The 20,195-nt window shown below is 44.0% G+C and overlaps 1 protein-coding gene across 12 annotated transcripts in view; it reads left to right on the forward strand.

Annotated features, from left to right (window-relative positions):
* APBB2 (amyloid beta precursor protein binding family B member 2) overlaps positions 1–20,195 on the forward strand; it is a 408,726-nt gene that overhangs the window by 284,688 nt on the left and 103,843 nt on the right. For 7 of the 12 annotated variants that reach the window (XM_030801441.1, XM_030801444.1, XM_003258614.4 and 4 more), the window contains 3 exons: positions 5,486–5,548; positions 5,926–6,011; positions 6,109–6,169. The exons of 1 other annotated variant lie outside the window; for it this stretch is intronic. In XM_030801441.1, the coding sequence (XP_030657301.1) occupies positions 5,486–5,548; positions 5,926–6,011; positions 6,109–6,169 (210 nt within the window). The remainder of the gene's footprint in view (positions 1–5,485; positions 5,549–5,925; positions 6,012–6,108; positions 6,170–20,195) is intronic. 4 more of the 12 variants (XM_030801446.1, XM_030801448.1, XM_030801447.1 and 1 more) reach the window with 1 other exon arrangement.

The raw sequence follows: 20,195 nt of genomic DNA on the forward strand, positions 1-20,195 counted from the left end.
CCTAACCCCCCAGGAGGGTGCCCAGTGGAATACCTTAAGCCTATGTATTCTCATATACACGTAGAAATAAGATGACAACATAAAAGGGCCGTTTTGCCGTCATTTTTCTGAACTTCTTCACTCAGTCAAGTAATCATGACATTGAGTGCTGGAAGGAATCTTGGAGCAGGGCCTGTTGAATGTGCAGGCCATATTTCTCAGCCAGTGAGCCGAGGAACGGTGCCAGGAGAACCTCTGGGGATCACAGAATGGGGTGGGGCCTGGGAATCTTTGCATAAGCTCTGCAAGTGATTTACGCTGAGTAAGTAGGACAGCAGGTCCTGTAATGACTATAGTCCCTGTATTTTTATTTGCATGTCACTTCCTCAAAAATTATTTGGCCTCACCCCATTGTCTCCCCAGAGCTACCGCTCTTACCCCATTGCTTTGAAAGCCCTGTATTCTATCATGTCCCATTGTAGTGTTGTTACCTGTGGTATGTCACTTTCCCACTAGGAAGCTCCTTGGTGGTCGGGACCTGTTCTCATCCTGTGCACAGGGCCCAGTACATGATGACATTCATTAACTATTTGCTGAATGAAAAAATAAATCAGCTGCATAGCCAAGGAAGCTCTTAGTTGATCTGTTGCAATGACAAAGCCAGCTCTAGAGCCCTCGTTCTCCTGGCCCCTCTACATTGTAGTTTCTGCATTGCACTGCTGCTCACAGAGACTGATTTAATTGCACAAACCAGTTTACTAGTTTGGTTTTTTTTTTAACTTCTCTGAATTATGTTTGTGTGATTAAACCATAATGCTATAATCTTCTGATAGGGTGGGCAAATGGCTTGAGCCCAGGAGTTTCTCTACTAAAAATACAAAAAATTAGCTGGCATGGTGATACATGCCCTATAGTCCCAGCAACTTGAGAGGCTGAGATGAGAGGATCACTTGAGTTCAGGAGGTAGAGGTTGCAGTGAGATCATGCCACTGCACTCCAGCCTTGGTGACAGAGCAAGACCCTGTCTTAAAAAGAAAGAAAAACTGTACACATATAAATTGATAAAACACTCACTGACATTGCCTGCCGTAGTCCTTGGAATTCCAGGTTTTCTGCCATTTACTATCAAGGCCACACTTAACCAAGGGTCAAGCCTTGACAAAATGGCATTGAGAGGTGTGATTCGTAACCCTTTGTATTCCCCAAACTGCTTTTTCTTTCGTGGAAAGAGTAGATCATAAGGAAACTCTCATTTGCAGGGCGCCCTCAGGCAGCCAGTCCCTGTGCTAAGAGCTAACATTCTGGATCTCACTTGGTCTGCACATTGATGGGAGGCCTTCTTAGTCCTGTTTGATAGGGGAGGGAGTTGAGGTCAAAGAGCAGGTAAGAACAGAGGCAGAATTTGAACCCCAGCATTCCAGCAGGCAATGTGTTGTTATTCATTTTCTGATGCTTATAACAGAATACCTGAAACTGGGTAATTTATAAAGATAAGGAATGTATTTCTTGCGGTTATAGAGGCTGAAAAGTCCAAGGCCGAGAGACTGCATCTGGTGAGGGCCTTCTTGCTGGTGGGGACTCTCTGCAGAGCCCTGAGTGGGTGCAGGGCATGACATGGTGAGAGAGCTGAGTATGCCAGCTCAGGTCTCTCTTCCTCTTCTGATAAAGCCACCAGTCCCACTCTCATGAGAACCCATGAATCCATGGGTGAATTAATCCACTCATGAGGGCAGAGCCTCTTAAAGTCCCCACCTCTCAATACTGCAACATTGGTGATTAAATTTCGATGCAAGTTTTGGAATGGACAGACATTCAAACCATTGCATTGTGTTAGCTTCAGAACTTCTCAAGTGCACACAGAGATGATACGATTATAGCTTCTGTCACTGCCACTGTGGAATGTTTTAGTGCTTTTCCTCTCTACCCAGTTCTCAGCAGGTTCAGCCCTCCACTCTTGCCCCCTGATTTGCATTTTGCTACCACTTCATAGAGATTTTCTTAGCATCCTAGAGAAAGTACCCTGGTAGGGACATACCCAGCCCCTGAGACTTAGTCTTTAAGAGCACTCTGTTGACATTGTCAAAGAATCAACTCCACTGTTGGCCTTTTTCCAGCTGAAACATAATGCATCATTTTTGTTTGCTATGTGGAATTGCTTTCCAAGACCCCAGAAGAGAAACATGGAAGAAGAAAACTCTCAGTAGTCAAGGTTATATGATCGGATTCCCTCCTTACTGGGTCCAGCCTCACACAGCTTCTGTGTGGTGCTCAAGGGTTTTGAGGAGTGCCATACCCCAGACATTGGGTCAGTCCCCCTAGACACACCGTCTCTGAGGAGCTAAGGCTCCAAGGCTCTCCCAGAACTGAGCAGGATCAAGTAATCAGAGAAAGGGAGGTTGCAGCCTGGACAAGGTCAGAACAAGCACCAGGAGGGTGTCCCAACTATGACTCTGGTACCAGAATGTCACTCGGCTGTGCAAGGCTTTAGCTGCATTGCCTGGAAGGTTACCAGGCTCATGGAAGCTTGTTGCTCATAGAAGATGGTGCCTGTTGGTCCGTTACCACCTCTTTCCCCATCTTTGTGTGTTTGTCTTACCTGAGGTATATTGTCCAACTTGCCTTTTCCCCTTTTAATGTTTTTCTCTTTGTCTCTCCTCTTCTTTCATCTCTCGCACCCCTACTGGGGTAGATACAGACTTTCTGTAGAACCAAAGAATCTCTATTGGGTTGTGCTTTTTTAAAAATTTATTAACTAAAAATTATTACCAAAACTTACTAGCCGAATATAGAAAATATTCTCTCTTCTTAATTAAAATAATTAGATGAATAGACCATGTAATTCTTAAAATTTAAGACAAAGTGACTTTCTTTCATTGACTTTAAATTTTTAAAAAAGAAAAATTATGGTCACTTATACATTGGAGAAAGTTTGTTATCTTTGATGTAAGTGAATAGTTTTAAATATAGGAGGGGAAAAAAGATCTTTGGCCCAGTCATAACACATATAACGCCAGTTTCCATTTCCTTACTGAGTTTTGTACTAAAGGATTTCTTTAGGAGTGCCCGTGTTAAGTTTTTGTAAAATCACTATACAGAGCCTTTGTTTATTTAAATCTGTAAAAGGTGATTGTTGGACATTTGCCATCTAACTCATGTTTCCATAACACGAGAGCTAGATTCTGACAGTCTTAGTACTGTTTTTAGCTTTTGCTTTACAGATACCCTTATGTCCAAAGAGTAAATGCATTAAAAATTTTAAAAACCACACGCACGTGCAGAGCACTGTTTTAATTAAGTACTGAAGACTTTTCTGAGTACTTGTTTTAGAAAATACTCCTGTTTTACTCTCTGTGGTCTCAACATATAGGGTCCCTTGGGGATAGTTTCAGAAATTCTTTTGTGAGGTAACTTTGTTTTTCTTGTTTCTTTATAAATTTCTCCACAAAGACACAATTATCTTGGGTCTTCCTAATTCATCATCTGATTGTCCTTTTTTAAAGTTCAACTTAACAACAAATATTGCTCACATGTAAACAGTGATGACAGTTTGAGGCCATATAAGCTTGTTTTCTTTTTGAAAAAGAAATTCTAGCTTAAAATTTTATTTTGTACTTGATATCTCAGGTCCTCATCCCACGTCCATATTAGTAGCCCTACAGTGGTCCAAACCAAAATTGGTCACTGGCCCATCTGGAAATACGAGAAAAATTGGGCATCTTTCTCTCAGGAAAACGTACATGTACAAAACCCCGCACCCGTTTCAGGGGTTCACAGCTCCTCTGAGCTAACAGGTTAAGATTGCCCTAGGTTATTAATTTTCTCTTCATAAAGACTGAACACTGCTTCTGGGGGTGGAGTGAGGGGAAAGGTAAGGGATTGGGCAACATTCCTGCCCTTTATTCATTCAGAGAAATTATTTTTAAAAAATAAATACAGTGGTCTACGTTCCTATTTTGTTTTGAAAAGCTGTAGTTTAGGTGCCTAGACCAAAAATGAAAACGACACCATGTGTGCAATAGTAGTAATGGGTCTAAATTTGCAGTGTCATTGCTCTCAGAGAGGCTTGCAGAGTTTGGTAAGTGCATGTTGCACCAGGCGCCATGGCTTACGCCTGTAATCTCAGCACTTTGGAAGGCCTAAGTGGGAGGATCACTTGAGCTCAGGAGTTCAAGACCATCCTGGGTAGCATAATGGAACCCCCATCTCAACAAAAAAGTTTTTAAAAATTAGCCAGGTGTAGCAGCATGCACCTGAATAGTCCCAGCTACTCAGGAGGCCAAGGTGGGAAGATTGCTTGAGCCAGGAGGTCAAGGCTACAGTGAGCTGTGATTGGGCCACTGCACTCTAGCCTGGGTGACAGAGTGAGACCCTGTCTCAAAAAAATTTTTAAGTAAAATAAATGCATCTTTCAACGCACAAGACATTTAAACTTAGTTTTTTCTGCTTTTAGTGGTTTTTAAAACTGTATCAATGTTGTGAGTAAAAGTTATGGGTCATTATTAACTCTCATTTTCAAAGAACTTCAGTTGAAAAGTGATTTAGCTGAAAAGTTTTGATGGTTGATTTCTTATACAAACAGATTTGCCTAACCAGTCAGTAAAGCAAATCCACAAGACTGTCCCCGAGTTTTATTAGCCTTGCTTGCTTATTTCCCCAAATCTTAGATGAAAAATACTTGAATATTCACTAGGCCTAGTAGAAAGAAAAGACATTTTCTCATTGTCTGAGGTGGATGGAGGAGTTGTTTAGATTTGGAAATCAGTTATTGCAAGAGCTCTCCCAACAAAGCCAGGCTTCATGCCTTGCACTATAATTATGTTTAGAAAATCATTTCATGATCAAGTATTAATTTGTGAAGAAGCTTTTGTAGCAAAAAAAAAAAAAAGTAGAGATTTTATAAATTAGAGGAATTTATGTTAGACTGTTTAGAGCTGTTTTTTGTTAGGTTAAATTTCCACCAAATGTTGATGTCAGTCTTTGTTCTTCACTAACCCTCTCTCCCCATCATTCTCCTTTTTTTCTTTTAAGTGAAAATATCTTGACCCCCAACTTTTGGGGCCCTCAGCCATGGGCATTCCCTAATTTCTAAACAAACACAAATACTCATCCCTCATTCCACCCCCACCTCCAGAAAACAGTTCTGTTTGGTTTATAGGGAGGAAAATGGTTATTATGGAATTAGCTATGCTAGTTATTGAATACTTGGAATTATATTGTTTGCTTTTAAAATTACCTTAAGGAAATAACTTCACTGTCTGCTTCTAATAATGTTTAGTCATTTATTTGGTAAGTAATTAAAGCACCATCACTCTCCTGCCCTCGTCTTCCGGTGATAATCTAGACATAGAGGGAGTGAGCCAACAAGTTGCTGTTAGAGTTAACTTGTTCCCTAACCCATCTTGTGAATATCAATGCTAACAACAGTGTCTTGTGTTTTTTTTTTCTTTTCTTTTCTTTTTCTTTAAAACAATGTGCTTTTTTCCTATGTGAATAATTATATGTCTAGAAACAGCCATGGAGTGATTTTGCTGTTCTGAATGGGGGAAAGATTAATAGTGACATTTGGAAGGCAAGTATATTGTCAGATCTTAGATCATTTAATATTTTATCCTTTCTGCATGGCTGTGGCTGTATATTTTTCTTCTTTGTGAATATCATGCATTCTGCAGGGACACAGTGATCGGGCTTCTTGCTAGGGGCATTCAGCTCACACTCCTGTTGCCTTTTTTTGGTGTCTCCCATTGTGAATGCCCCAGGTTGCCCGTTGTTTTGTAAGAACAGGAGTTTGCACCAGTCAGCATTCAACAGTCCTTGCATGCCTTTCTCTGCCTAAGCTCACGTACACTCTCTGCGTCTTGCTGGGAAGACTTTTCTCCCCTTTGATATTTGAGGCAATGAATGGACTCCTCCCCCATTGTACATTAACAAGGTTCTGTTTTCCTCTAGGATTTACATGAAGCCACTGTTAACCCGGACCCCAGTTTAAAAGAGTTTGAAGGAGCAACCCTACGCTATGCATCTTTGAAACTCAGGTAGGACATTAGTAGGATTGACCTGCTGTCAATGTATGGCTTTGTGCAGATAGTTTGCAATAGAATTCTAAGTCCACTTTTCTGTTTTTCTGCCTAGAAATGCCCCACACCCTGATGATGATGATTCTTGTAGTATCAACAGTGACCCAGAAGCCAAGGTTTGTAAAGACTTGCTTTCAGCCACCAGGTTATATTCTTAGATCCAAATAATGACTTTGGATCATGGTCCAGTTTTTACAAACCATCAACCCAGAGCCATTTAATAAGTAATTACCCCTCAATTTTCTTTCTTTCCTAATCTCCCTGACACTTGAAGAAAACCCCTAGGCTACGTTAGGTTTGGGGGGATTTCTAGAACCATCAATACTCTGCCTGTATCTCACTACGTCAGCTCTTTGCACAATGTAATAAGTTACCATTATTGTTCAAATGGGTGGGCTTTAGAAGTCTTTAAAGATACACCAGGCTCTGCTTTGCAAAGCAATGGGAGAGGAAGCTAAACAGGTAGGGTATGAGACCCCTCCCACCTACTGCCACCACAGCAGCCTCATATCTGTGCAAGGTGAAATCTCTGCCATTCCTGTCATAAACACAGATTGGAGAATTAGGTTTTATGATGGAAAACTGGGGTGGGGGCAAACTTGTGTCCATTTTGTTTCTGGACTTCTGGTAGGATGCTAACAAAGCCAGCTTTCTGGGCATGTAGCCAGTGCAACTGCACAGGCCCCACAATGAGAAGGCCCCTGTGCGTGGGGATGAATGTTTCAAGGTTGCTGTCAGGAAATTCTTAATCTTTGAATTTGTATCTTATTTTTTGTTTGTTTGTTTGTTTTTTGAGACGGAGTCTTGCTCTTTCGCCCAGGCCAGAGTGCAGTGGCGCGATCTCGGCTCACTGCAAGCTCCGCCTCCCGGATTCACGCCATTCTCCTGCCTCAGCCTCCCGAGTAGCTGGGACTACAGGTGCCTGCCACCACGCCTGGCTAATTTTTTGTGTTTTTAGTAGAGACGGGGTTTCACCGTGTTAGCCAGGATGGTCTCGATCTCCTGACCTCATGATCCGCCCGCCTCGGCCTCCCAAAGTGCTGGGATTACAGGCGTGAGCCACTGCGCCCAGCCTGAATTTGTATCTTATAAGTCAAGTCCAATGGAATGTCCATGAGAGGGCTGGGCTTTGGATTACACACAGTCCTGCCACCTTCCAGCGTCCCTGGGCGGTTCTCACCTTCTGGCCCCCCGGCATCTCAGGCCCTGTCAGACCTCCCTATCTCCCTCCCTACGTAGAGACTTCTACTGCCCTCTACCGCAGAAGAGACATGGGTGTGAGCACAGGAAGGTTGGGGTCAAGTGCACACTCCCTGGGTATCTTGGGATTGGAGCGTGGTGATGACCAGCCCAGTCTGGGCTGGCAACACTGCTGTGTGTTCCGCAGGTGACTCAGTGGGGGTGAGCCTCTTGCCTACCTGCAGTCCAGGCATCTAGCATGTCCCAACACTGATGTTGCAATACATTTATGGGCCACCCATCTGTTGTGGGTTGAGATTGTGGGCCCATGGGAAGAGAGGATTCCTGGTTTGATTTCCCTGCCCCGGTCAGTGCATGGTATATCTGTCCAGCAGCTGATGGGAGAGGGGATCCAGAAGCCAGTGTGTGTGCGTGTACCAAGATATGGACAGGGCCCTGAGTGTTTGTAAGGGTTTGCACTTAATCTACAAGTATCCCCATGCCTGAGGGATTGTAACATTAAATAGCAATTTAAAAACACATTAACAGCCAGGTGTGGTGCCTCACGCCTGTAATCTCAGCACTCTGGGAGGCCGAGGGGGTGAGGGTGGGGGTGGATCACCTGAAGTCAGGAGTTCAAGCCCAGACTGGCCAACATGGCGAAACCCCGTCTCTACTAAAAATACAAAAATTAGCCAGGCTTGTTGGCACATGCCTGTAATCCCAGCTACTCAGCAGGCTGAGGCAGGAGAATCACTTGAACCCAGGAGGCAGAGGTTGCAGTGAGCTGAGGTCGCGCCACTGTACTCCAGCTTGGGTGACAGAGCGAGACTCCATCTCAAAACAAAACAAGACATCTTAACAAGCCAAGAGAAAGCATACGGAAGAAAGGAAAATCCTTTATGTTTTAGTGTTGTTTATAGCATCTTCCCCCTGCTTTTTGAACAGGGGCGGGGGCTTGCATTTTCATTTTGCATTTTTCATTTTCATTTACAAGTTATGCACCTGATCTTCTGGTGCTAGCAACCATGGAATTCCACCTTGTCTACTTCAGCACCTTCCCCTCCCCTCCCCTTCACCCTCCTGTGCCATGGAGGGAGAAAGAATCTTCCCAGATTCTTTTTTATTTGTTCTGAATCCCAAAGCAGATCTGTGTCTACAAATAACATCGCAAATAGGTTTTCTTAGTAGCAGTTAAGAGGGGAACACCATACAGGTTCAAAACCTTGATTCCTTTGCCAGAAACTGCCATATTGGCAGTTGGTTCTGTAAGTATCTTAGGGCTTGCAGTGAAATCTGTGCTGCTTCTGGTCAAGTCAGCTTTGTTCTGAGCACAGCCAGTAACATCATGGCCACTCTAGAGCCAGTGGCATTCTGAACAAGTCCTTGGGCTGCTTCTAACATGCTGGTCTTTAAAGATAAATTTTATGGTAAGGAACGCGGGTTGTGAACAATTTGCTTTGCTACTTGATGTTTTACAAATTCTATCAGCAAAGGCTGGAAGAGGAGCAGTGAATATCTCTGTCCACCTCTAAGAGCTGGGGCAGTGATGTATGTGGAGCCAGGGTGTGAAATTGACAAGGGAGAAAGCATGGAATGGAGATGGAATTGTAATAGGAATACGAGGACTGGTTCCATTAAGTCCAAGTCAGTGGGTTGGGCTTTCTCTTTTTCCCTTCCGGCTGTGTTGCTTACTGAATTCTTTATCTGCCACCTTTTTATTGCCAGCATGTCTATTTCAATGCCTGTTATGAGTCTGTTCATGTTAATAAGGAAGCTCAGCTTTGTCTTACGTTCCTAAAGCTGTGCTTAGTTTTAAACAACAACAAAAAATACATGCATTGTATTATTTATCCATGCCTTACTTTGTTCCATAAAAGATGTGAGGAGACTTCTAAGAACAAACACTTTTTTCAAAAAAATAAAAGGGCACAGAAAATATAAGAGAATAATCAGTGCATCAGTCTGGGCTGGAACAATATAGAGAGTAAGGAAAAGGTCAGCCTGGGGAGAATGAAAAACCTACAACTTTTCAGATCTCAAGATTTGCACAGCTACTAACATGGACCTGCAGGTGGGGTTTTCTGTGTGTGCCTCCTGGTGATTATTTAACCTGAGGATTCTTAGCATGAATGGAATGAATGCCTAGAAGGGCTCATCAGAATCTTAAAAGGACTTTTGCAAGCCGGTACAGTGGCTTACGCCTGTAATCTCAGCACTTCAAGATAGAGCCCAGGAGTTTGAGACCAGCCTGGCAACATAGCGAGACCTTGTTGCTACAAAAAAATTAAAAAAAAGCTAGGTGTGGTGTCCCATGCCTGTGGTCCCAGCTACCTGGGAGACTGAGGTGGGAGGAGCCTGGGAGGTAAAAGCCGCAGTGAGCCATAATTGTGGCACTGCTGTCCATGAGAAGTCCATGAGTTCAGAGCTGACTTTAATGAAGACACATTGGAGGAGCTTCCGTCCCCTATCGGAGTCATTCCTGCCTGTTTTGTGTTGCCTGGGGGCCAGAGCCAGCACCTCAGAGGGAGGAGTGGCAAGACCTAGGCTTTCTGGATGTTCCAGTGCCTTTGTAGAGTAAGTTACTCCCCTTAGATGACCCTTTACATTATTTCAGTCCACCAAGAACCAGGGAACCAAGTGGTCCCCTCCCCCCGAAAAATCCTGACTTTAAAAATAATACTTGGGCCGGGCACAGTGGCTCATACCTGTAATCCCAGCACTTTGGGAGGGTAAGGCGGGCAGATCACGAGGTCAAGAGATCGAGACCATCCTGGCTAACACAGTGAAACCCCGTCTCTACTGAAAATACAAAAAATTAGCTGGGCGTGGTGGCGGGCGCCTGTAGACCCCGCTACTCAGGAGGCTGAGGGAGGAGAATGGCGTGAACTCGGGAGGCAGAGCTTGCAGTGAGCCGAGATTGTGCCACTGCACTCCAGCCTGGGTGACAGAGCGAGACTCTGTCTCAAAAAATAAATAACTAACTAAATAATCAAAATAATATTTGATATACTATGGAATTCTAAGTATAGTCTGTGAGGAATGATTACTTAAAAAGTTATTATAGAAAATATCTTCCTTACTCCCTACTTAAAACTTACATGCTGAAAAAAATAAAAATTATTTTTAGACTGTCAGGATGGGGACACTTCCAAATCCTCTTCAGCTACTACTCTGAATCTGGGCATCTTAATCAGTTGTTCAGTGAAACCTCTAAATAGCAATGGCAACACAAAATCACCACACACACGCATACGCACACGTGCACACACACACACAGACACACACACACACACACTTCCCCAAAGAGCAAAGTCTTTTTCTAACTCTGAAAATGTTTTTTGAACCTACCAAAATTTTTATGCAGTAAAGTTTTTGTACTTGATAGCCATATATGTGTGTTTGTATATAATTCTGAGTTCCCTGTTTAACTTTTTATTTTGAAATAATTACAGATTTGTAGAAAAGTTGCAAATATTGAGTTCTCATAGATCCCTTCACCTAGCTTTCCCTAATATTAACTTCTTCATAATCATGGTACATCGGTCAAAACTAAGACATTAATATTGATATCATATTATTTGCTATAAACTTTATTCACATTTTCTCATTTTTTCCACTAATAACCTTTATCTATTCCGGGACCCAGCCTAGGAGACTGTGTTGCATGTAGTGAGCTCTTGAAAAATTATTTCACATGCTCCTCTCTGTAGTCCTCAGCTTGGTCACTCTTAATTCCATGGTAATATTTCATTTAATTAATAGCACCGTAATCTGTCTAGGCACCAGTATCCATAGGAGCAGTTTTTCCCCCACTACAGAGCAGAGCTACAACTTCATAAAAATAGATGATTTTTTTTCTTTTAAATTATTGCTTTGGTATAGGTTGCTAAAACTGGTATTACTGGGGCAAAGGCTATCGGTTTTATTGCTTCTGTCACTTATTGCAAAATTACTTTCCAGAAAGCCTGTAGCAGCATATAATCCCATCAGTAATAGCCTAGAGTACTCTTCTTTGTCCACGTATCAGTTCACTCTAGGCTTTGTCATTTGTATTTATTCATCTTAGTTTATTGTGTGTGAACTACTACCCCCTAGTTTTAAAATTTCCCCTTATTGGCCCAGTGCGGTGGCTCACACCTGTAATCCCAGCACTCTGGGAGGCCAACCGGGTGGATCACAAGGTCAGGAGATCAAGACCATCCTGGCTAACACGGTGAAACCCCATCTCTACTAAAAATACAAAAAATTAGCCAGGTATGGTGGTGGGTGCCTGTAGTCCCAGCTACTTGGGAGGCTGAGGCAGGAGAATGGCGTAAACCTGGGAGATGGAGCTTGCAGTGAGCTGAGATCGCATCAGCCTGGGCGACAGAGCAGGACACCGTCTCAAAAAAAAAAAAAAAAAAAAAATTTTCCCCTTATTAAATTATCATAGACACAGGACATTTCCTATGAAACTCTCTTTCTTTCCATTCCTGGCTGTTTTTTCCTCTTATTTTTCTATGCATTTTAAAAGTAAGATTTTTATTCAGAAATAATTTTAGATTTATAGCAAAGTTACAAAGATAGTACAGAGTTCTTATAGCCCCTTCTCCAGATTGCAATCATGTTGTATCCTACAGAATCATAGTACATTTGTCAAAACAAAGAAATTAACATCAATAGAAAATTACTAATAAACACTGTATTCTGATTTTTAATAAACACTGTATTCTGATTTTACCAGTTTTTCTTCTAATGCCCTTTTCTGTTCCAGGATCTAATCTGGGATGCCATATTGCATTTTAGTCTCTATGCATGCATTCATTCATTCATTCACTCATTTATTTTGAGACGGAAGCTCGCTCCGTCGTCCAGGCTGGAGTGCAGTGGTGCGATCTAGGCTCTCTGCAACCTCCGCCTTCTGGGTTCAAGTGACTCTCCTGCCCCTGCCTGCCAAGTAGCTGGGATTAGAGGTGTACGCCACCACACCCAGCTAATTTTTTTATTTTTAGTAGAGACAGGGTTTCACCACATTGGCCAGGCTGACCTCGAACTTCTGATCTCAAATGATCCATCCGCCTCGGCCTCTCAAAGTGCTGGGATTACAGGCATGAGCCACCGCACCCGGCCACATTTTTTATTATTATTATTATTTATTTATTTTTGAGATGGAGTGTCGCTCTTCTTGCCCAGGCTGGAGTGCAGTGGTGCAATCTCAGCTCACTGTAACCTCCGCCCCCTGGTTCAATTGATTTCCTGCCTCAGCCTCCCAAGTAGTTGGGATTATAGGCATGTGTCACCACGCTTGGCTGATGTGTGTGTGTGTGTGTGTGTTTTTCTTTAGTAGAGATGTTGTTTCATCATGTTGGTCACGCTGGTCTTGAACTCCTGACCTCAGGCAATCCCACTGCCTCGGCCTCCCAAAGTGCAGGGATTACAGGCATGAGCCACTGCGCCCAGTCCCCTATGCATTTCTAACTTCAGAACTATCTGCTTCTGTAATCTTCCACATTTTCTTCAGTCAGTTCTTTTTGTATTTTACACCACTTTTCCATGGAAAATGTTTTAAAACTTTCTATATCCAAGGCTTTTGTAGATGATTGCCCCTCAGGCCACATTTGTTGAGAAGACAACTCGTTGGCATGTTTTAGGCGGCCAGGTAGCTTGCACTTCTCAATCCCCATCACCCGCTGTGCTCATCTTACTTTAATATCTTAGATTTGGAATTTAGCCCTTTTCCCGTGGCACATGGCTGACCAAATTCTTGATTAACATTCAAATAAAAACCAGTTACAATCAAATTGTAGAAAACTTAATACTTTGAAATACATATACCGTTTCGTCAGAGTTCTTTTCTGTCCTTTGTGTAACTCCGCTCGGACTTCTGTAAAGGAGATGTTCTGCCACCTGGTGGTCAATATTGAAAATTACATCTTTAAAGAAGACGGGCTGGGCATGGTGGCTCATGCTTTAAGTAATCCCAGCACCAAGGGAGGCTCAGGCAGGCGGATCTCTTGAGCCCAGGAGTTCGAGACCAGCCTGGGGAACATGGTGAAACCCTGTCTCTACAAAAAAATGCAAATATTAGCCTAACGTGGTGGCATGCGCCTGTAGTCCCAGCTACTCGGGAGGCTGAGGTGGGAAGATCACCTGAGCCCAAGGAGGCCGAGGCTACAGTGAGCCATGATCAGCCACTGCACTTCAGCCTGGGTGACAGAGTGAGACCCTGTCTCTAAAAAAAAGAGGGGCAACATTTCATCTGGATTCAGAATTTCTTTTGCTTGGAAGTAACATTAGAGCCTATCTGATGGGCCTTTATTTTAGAGGTGAGAAAAATGAGTCATAGCGTTATTTGTGATAACAACTATTTCTTGGTGGAGATGGCATTTGAAGATGGGTCTTCTGGGCCTCCGACCGCTCCATCCTGCTGTCTCTGTCTCAGTGTATAACAAGTCAATATATTTGTCAGGAGAGGTTTTTGGTACTGTTTTTAGAACCTTGTTCTTTGAAACACACAATTAAAGAAACGGGTAAGGAAGATTATGCTGCCCTGGAGATTAAATTCTCTGGGTTTCAGCATCCTCATCTTTCAAATGAATGTGTCATCAAATTAGAAGTCATTTCAGGTCCTGAGAAAATTTCAGATTTCAAATGAAATGTAGTAGCCCTGATCTGTGGCATCTGGAAATGAAATAGTCTGATCTGTATTTAAGTCTGGAGAAGGAAAGAGAGTGTGCCATGAACCAGGGCTGGCTCTTCTTTCCTGAACACCCACTGTGTGTGTGCCCTCCCCTCTGCCAGGCACTTACGTGCAATTTTCCTGCAAAAACAAGGCATTATAGTTATGTTTCCATATTTTAGATAAGAAACTGATGCTTAGAAGATGTCAGTTATTTATCACACAGCTAGTAACTAATGGAACAGGGACTCAAACACAGATGCGTTAGATTCCAGAGGCCAGGAAAGTGTCATGCCCACCTGTTCCCAGTTATTGCTTCTCTCAGCTTTAAGATCATTTTGGGGCCAGGCGTGGCAGATCACCTGAGGTCAGGATTTCGAGACCAGCCTGGCCAACATGATGAAACTCTTGTACCTACTAAAGATACAAAAATTAGCTGGGCGTGGCGGCACATGCCTGTAATCCCAGCTGCTCGGGAGGCTGAGGCAGGAGAATTGCTTGACCCTGGGAGGCAGAGGCAGAGGTTGCAGTGAGCCAAGATTGCGCCACTGCACGCCAGCCTGGGCAACAGAGCAAGACTCCATCTAAAAAAAAAATCATTTTGGCAGTTTGGGATTGGAGTAGCAGAGTTGTTGGAGATGGGAATGGGTGAAGAAACTGGAAGGTCAGTGCTTGAGGACAGACTCCTTCTCACCCTCATCCAGACTTGTGGTCCAATCCTTTGCAGTGCTTTTCACACATTACTGTACCTGTGGGCAAATTCTGATTCATTTGCTCTGGGGTGGGACATGAAATTGCATTTCTGTTAAGTTTGCAGGTGATACCAATACTGCCAGTCTACAAACAACACGGAGTAATAACATTATACAGTTGGAAACCTGATAAAAATAAGGCACCAATTTTGTGCAGCTTCTGCAGGGAAGTAGACATAGTCTTTCTATGCAGTATCTTCTAGTTCTTTTATGGCCATTTGCAACCAATTCGCAGCTGCTCAGGAAGTTTTTTTATTGGCACTGGATTTTGTGAAAGCTTTGCATGCCTCCTTACTCTTTTGTTATAACTTGCCTCAGATGGAGAGGAAGAGGAAGGAGATGAAATAAACCATCGGGTAGTAGGTTTGACGGAGCTTTTTGAACTGAATGGCAAATGGACATGAGATTCTAATATTCATCTGTGAGCTTTATCTGTGCCCTGCCTTGGTTCCTATTAGCATAGATTTTCATGAAGTAATTATATTAGCAGCTGCTGACTAGATTAGCACTAATAGATAAGCAGGAAGTAGTAGGGAAGTACCTTTTCTCATTCAGATTTATTTCTGGTCTGTGTAGCAAATTCTTTGTCATTACTTAGCATTTATATGGGATTTTACAGCTGCATGTAGTTCTTATAATTGATTTTTATTCATGTGGTACAGGTTTCTTCTTTCAGAAATCCTGATCTGTGTGGAAGTTTGGGTTTGATTTGCACTGTTGATTCATTCATTGAGTCAGAGACGTTTATTGAATGCTAAGTGCGGAAGGAGCATACATACTTAATGCGTGGTGTGGTTAAGAGCATGGACTCTGGACCCAGACTGCCCAGGTTTAAAGCCAGGCTCTGCTGCTTACCAGCTGGATGACCTTGGGCAAGTTACCTACCCCCTCTGTGCCTCAGTTTCCTCATCTGCAAAATGAGGGTAATGATGGAGCCAACCTCACATGGCTGTTATAAACATTGAATTGACATACTATAAACACTGTAAATATACATGTAAAGGTCTTGGAACAATCCTTAGCACATAATAAGCGTTCTTTATGCATTTGCCATTATACTTTTCCTGCTGCAAGAAGGAATGGATATGGCCCCTGCCTTCAAGTAATGGAGAAGAAACAAGCAAATTCAATGCACTGTGCCAGGAACTGAGCTACTGAATCATGAATGGGAGTTGTTCGAGGGGCGCATATTCCATGGCTGGGTGAAAGGGGTGGCTCGGGTGGTTTCCCAGAAGGAGACGATATCTAAGCTAATAAGTATATTTGAACTGTCAATGGAGTTAGTGATTCTCTCTCCCCCCGCCACCATTCTTTTCAAAAAATCTAAGTGTGGAAGCTTTGAAAATGATTTGTTATGTAAATTTGTGTTCATTTTCAACAAATGCTTTTAGGAACAGATCTGTTAAGATGAGGTCCATCTGTATTTGCCCAATACTGTGGATAACATTGTTTCTGTTATCTGTTCCTGCGTGCTATGTAGCAAACTGCACCAAAACTTGGTAGCTTAAAACAATCATTTATTTTGCTCAGGATTTAGTGGGTTCCAGAGTCCGGGGAGGGTTTGGTGGTGCAGTTCCTGCGTCATCCACATGGGGGCGGCCAGAGCTGGAGGATCCTCTTCAAAGATGGCTTTTTCTGCAACCTGCTTCCTGGCTCAGTGCTCCTCCTCACGTCCTCCAGGGCCTCTCCATGTGGCTTGGTCTTCTCATGGGGTGGTCTCTGGGTAGGCAGTTGTACTTCTTACCTGTTGTCCAGCTTCCAAGAAGCAGGAAGGTGAAGCCACCGGGCGAGGAGAGGCTCTTCTTGGCGATGGCAACACGTCACTTCCACCGTATTCTGTTGTTCAGAGTCGTCACAGTCCAGATTCAAGGAGTGGAGAAACAGACTCCACCTCTTGATGAGACAGTGGCAAGTTCACGTTACAAGGAGCGCATAGGACGGGAGGTTTTAATGCAGCCATCTTTGGGAGGTACAATCTGCCAAACATGTCATTCCCACCTTTCAGTCATTCAAAATTAGTGCCTTCAGTACAGGGAAGAAGATAGCGACATGGTTGAATCACGAAACCAAGGTCCAGAGCCAGTGATGGATATATCAAGTCTTGACTGAATGAGATTCAGCCTCTCATGCATGGCTTTTAGGTTGGCATTCACAAAGGGAAAATAAGGATCATCTCATTCCAGCCTTAGGAAAAGCAGAAGGCGCAGAGAAACAAAGTAACCTGCCTAAGCTTGCGTAGCTGGTCGTGGCAGAGCAGGACCCGAAGCCAGGCTCCCTGACCCTTGTCCAGCCTGCTTTTCCACTGAGTGGTACAGACGCTCACTGCCATTGGCCTTGGCTGCTCATTTTGCCTCCTATCCCAGAGGACAGCTTTTGTGTTTCTAAAACTGTTTTACTCCCTTTATTTGCCAACACAGCCAAGCATAATGCTGTGTTCCTGGCAGAAGCACGGCTTCCTTTCCCTCATTAACTTCTGGTCACTACACTTGCCTGAATGAGTGGTCGAGGAATTGGCAGCCGTGTGTGAGTCCCCGAGTTTTGAAGGGTGCTGTTGAAACAAGATGCATTGTTGTCTAACTCTTGGCAGCTGTGCCCCCTGATGGGCAGATGCCTGGAAAAGCTAATGAGGGAAAGGCAGACTTCCCTCTTCCCCTGAAGGAATGAGGTAGGAAACAGGTGAGGAAATGGGCACCAGCCAGCCGCGGTGGCAGCAGCCGCCATCCTGATGGCGCCAGAGCGACAGGTGTGTGAACCTGGCCTGGTGGGTTCTTGGCACAGAATTTGGGGCCATGAATAATCACAGAACTGAACAGCCTCGGGCAGGAGTGGCCACAGGACATCCATTCAGCAGGTCTGGGTGCTCCAGGAAGTCCAGCTGGTCGAGACCTGGGGGTCCTGAAGCTGGCATTCCAAGGCCATCTGGAAAAGAGCCAGCACATCTCAGAACTCGTTGTCTCAGGCTTGCTGCCTGAGAGCTTAATACCAGATACTGGTGTTTAGATAGTGGTGAAAACATTTCTGCTTTATTTGCAGTTTAAAAATTGATGGAGAACTGATGGTTTTTCCTACAGAAGAATTAGATTAATTCAGATGCTGGCTGGGTGCAGTGGCTCATGCCTGTAATCCCAGCACTTTGGGAGGCCGAGGGGGCGGATCCTTTGAGCTCAGGAGTTCAAGACCAGCCTGGCCAACATAGTGAGCCCCCTTCTATTAAAAAAAAAAAAAAATACAAAATGTAGCTGGATGTGGTAGAATACACCTGTAGTCCCAGCTACTCAGGAGGCTGAGGTGGGCAGATGACTTGAGCCTGGGAGGCAGAGGTTGCAGAGAGCCGAGATTGTGCCACTGCACCTCAGCCTGGCCGACAGAACCAGATCCTATCTCAAAAAATAAGTAAATAAATAATTCAGATGCCAAGCCATTTCTAGCTAAGCCACAATACTGTCACTTCTAGGATGCCTATTTAAAATCTCATCCAAGTGTGAGGCCCTATAGCTAAGTCATAAAGATCAAGGTCTGAGTTCTCCCTCTGCTTCTGACTCTAGTGCTTATAAGAAAATCATTTCAGTAGTCAGCCTTCCACATTTTCAGACTCTAAGCTGACACCAAGAGTGGCAGCTCTCAATAGCAGTCTGCAATAGATTCATCTGTTCACTCGGCATGTGTGTATTCAATAGCTAGTACATACATAGCAGGGTGGTAGATCAGTCAGACTGGGGAAGGAAACAAAATAATGGAGCAGAGACAATGCTAATATCATTTAAGAATGACAATTACAGTGCTGCTGGAGTTTAAGTAGCTTGCAACTGCACTGCAAGTTGGATTTCTGTTGCTTCATGTTGAAGCAGTTCAGTTAGATGAGTTAAGCCCCAACACATAAATAATTTCACTTAGCTTTAGGAGACCCTCAGACTAATGATCGCTTCATGAAAGGTATATTTAGTTGTTGAATCCACACATTCCTACCCCAGATCTCTAGCCAGACATGCTTAGTTCCCCCTCTGTTGTTGGCACCAATAGGATATGTGTCCCTTTCGATCCATGATGGTCTCATTCTCTCGGCAGACACGCTGCTCAGGAAGGGGCAGAAAGGTCTCCACCGGCATCCCACTTTTCTGCCCCAGCCACGTTACCAATGGTCAGGTTGAACTGCAAGCGACCCTTGTCTCTAGCAAAGCTGGAAAATGGACCTGTGTAAATGACACATGGAACCCAGAGTCGAAAGCATGTGATTTCTCAAAAAGTGCTTCTCCTGAGAGCCGTGATTTTTTCAGTTACGAGCTCAGATGAGATTGCAACCTAGAGCGTATTTGTAGAAAGTACTTAGTTTTTTTCTCCTCTTCACCAATGCAATGGGCCAGTGTCACTAAATAAATAAAGCAAAATGCTACATCAAGCTCACCTCTTCTCTTCAGATATTCTTATGCATCTTGCCGTGTTTTGGTTGAGAGCTAGAAACAATGGAATGAATGGGCATCCAGTGTCAACCTTCATCATTTCGCAAGAGTAGAGGATGGATGGAGAAGGAAATGAACATTTCTCCAGGTCCAGTCATGTGCTGGTCGCTCTCCATGCATCTGTCTGATTCTCAGAACCACCATGCAGGGGAGGTGAAGTTATTATTCCCATTGTACAAACGAAGAAACTGGGATTCCAAGAACCTAAACAACTTCCTTAAAATCACACATGTATTACGTGGGTGAACTGAAATTTGAACCCAAGGAGGCAGGCTCTAAAGCCTATGTTCTTCCCCGTAATACAATAATGATTCTGTTAGCCGACATTCGTAGAGCATTTAGCATGTATGGGCACAAATACAAAAAGGTGGTGTGAGGCCATTATGGACAAGTTCAGTTTTCTTTCAGTTTTATCACCACTTCTGGAAATGCTGCCACAAGCCTCACAGTGTTCTGTTCCCCCACAAGCCTTGTGAGGGTCTCTTATTTTGAGTTGAGGGAGCCGAGGCACAGAGGGTTCAGTGGCTTGATCACAGTTCCACAGTTGGTAAATGGCAGAGCTGAGATTTGAACCCAGGTAGTCTGGTTCCAGAGCCCAAGCTTTTCATTGCTGGGCTACCCTTCCTCTCTGTGGGTCAGCCCATCCCTGGCCTTGTTTTTTGTTTTTGAGATAGAGTTTTGCTGTTTTTGCCCAGCCTGGAGTACAATGGCGTGATCTTGGCTCACAGCAACCTCCGCCTCCCAGATTCAAGTGATTCTCCTGCCTCAGCCTCCTCACTAGCTGGGATTACAGGTGCATGCCACCATGCCCAGCTAATTTTATATTTTTAGTAGAGACGAAGTTTCACCATGTTGGCCAGGCTGGTCTCGAACCACTGACCTCAGGTGATCCACCCGCCTCGGCCTCCCAAAGTGCTGGGATTACAGGCATGAGCCACCGCACCCGGCCCGGCCCAGCCCTGCCCTGCGCTGCCCTGCCCTGCCCTTTAAAGCCTGCATTTGGTTTGGTCCCCTGATTCCTTGTGGGGTAGTTGTGGTGGGAGTTCGGTTCCTTAAGCTCAGGTTCACCTAAAGACATGTAACTGTTTTAAAG

This window comes from Nomascus leucogenys, chromosome 20, assembly GCF_006542625.1.
Source record: "Nomascus leucogenys isolate Asia chromosome 20, Asia_NLE_v1, whole genome shotgun sequence".
NCBI classification, from domain to species: domain Eukaryota; kingdom Metazoa; phylum Chordata; class Mammalia; order Primates; family Hylobatidae; genus Nomascus; species Nomascus leucogenys.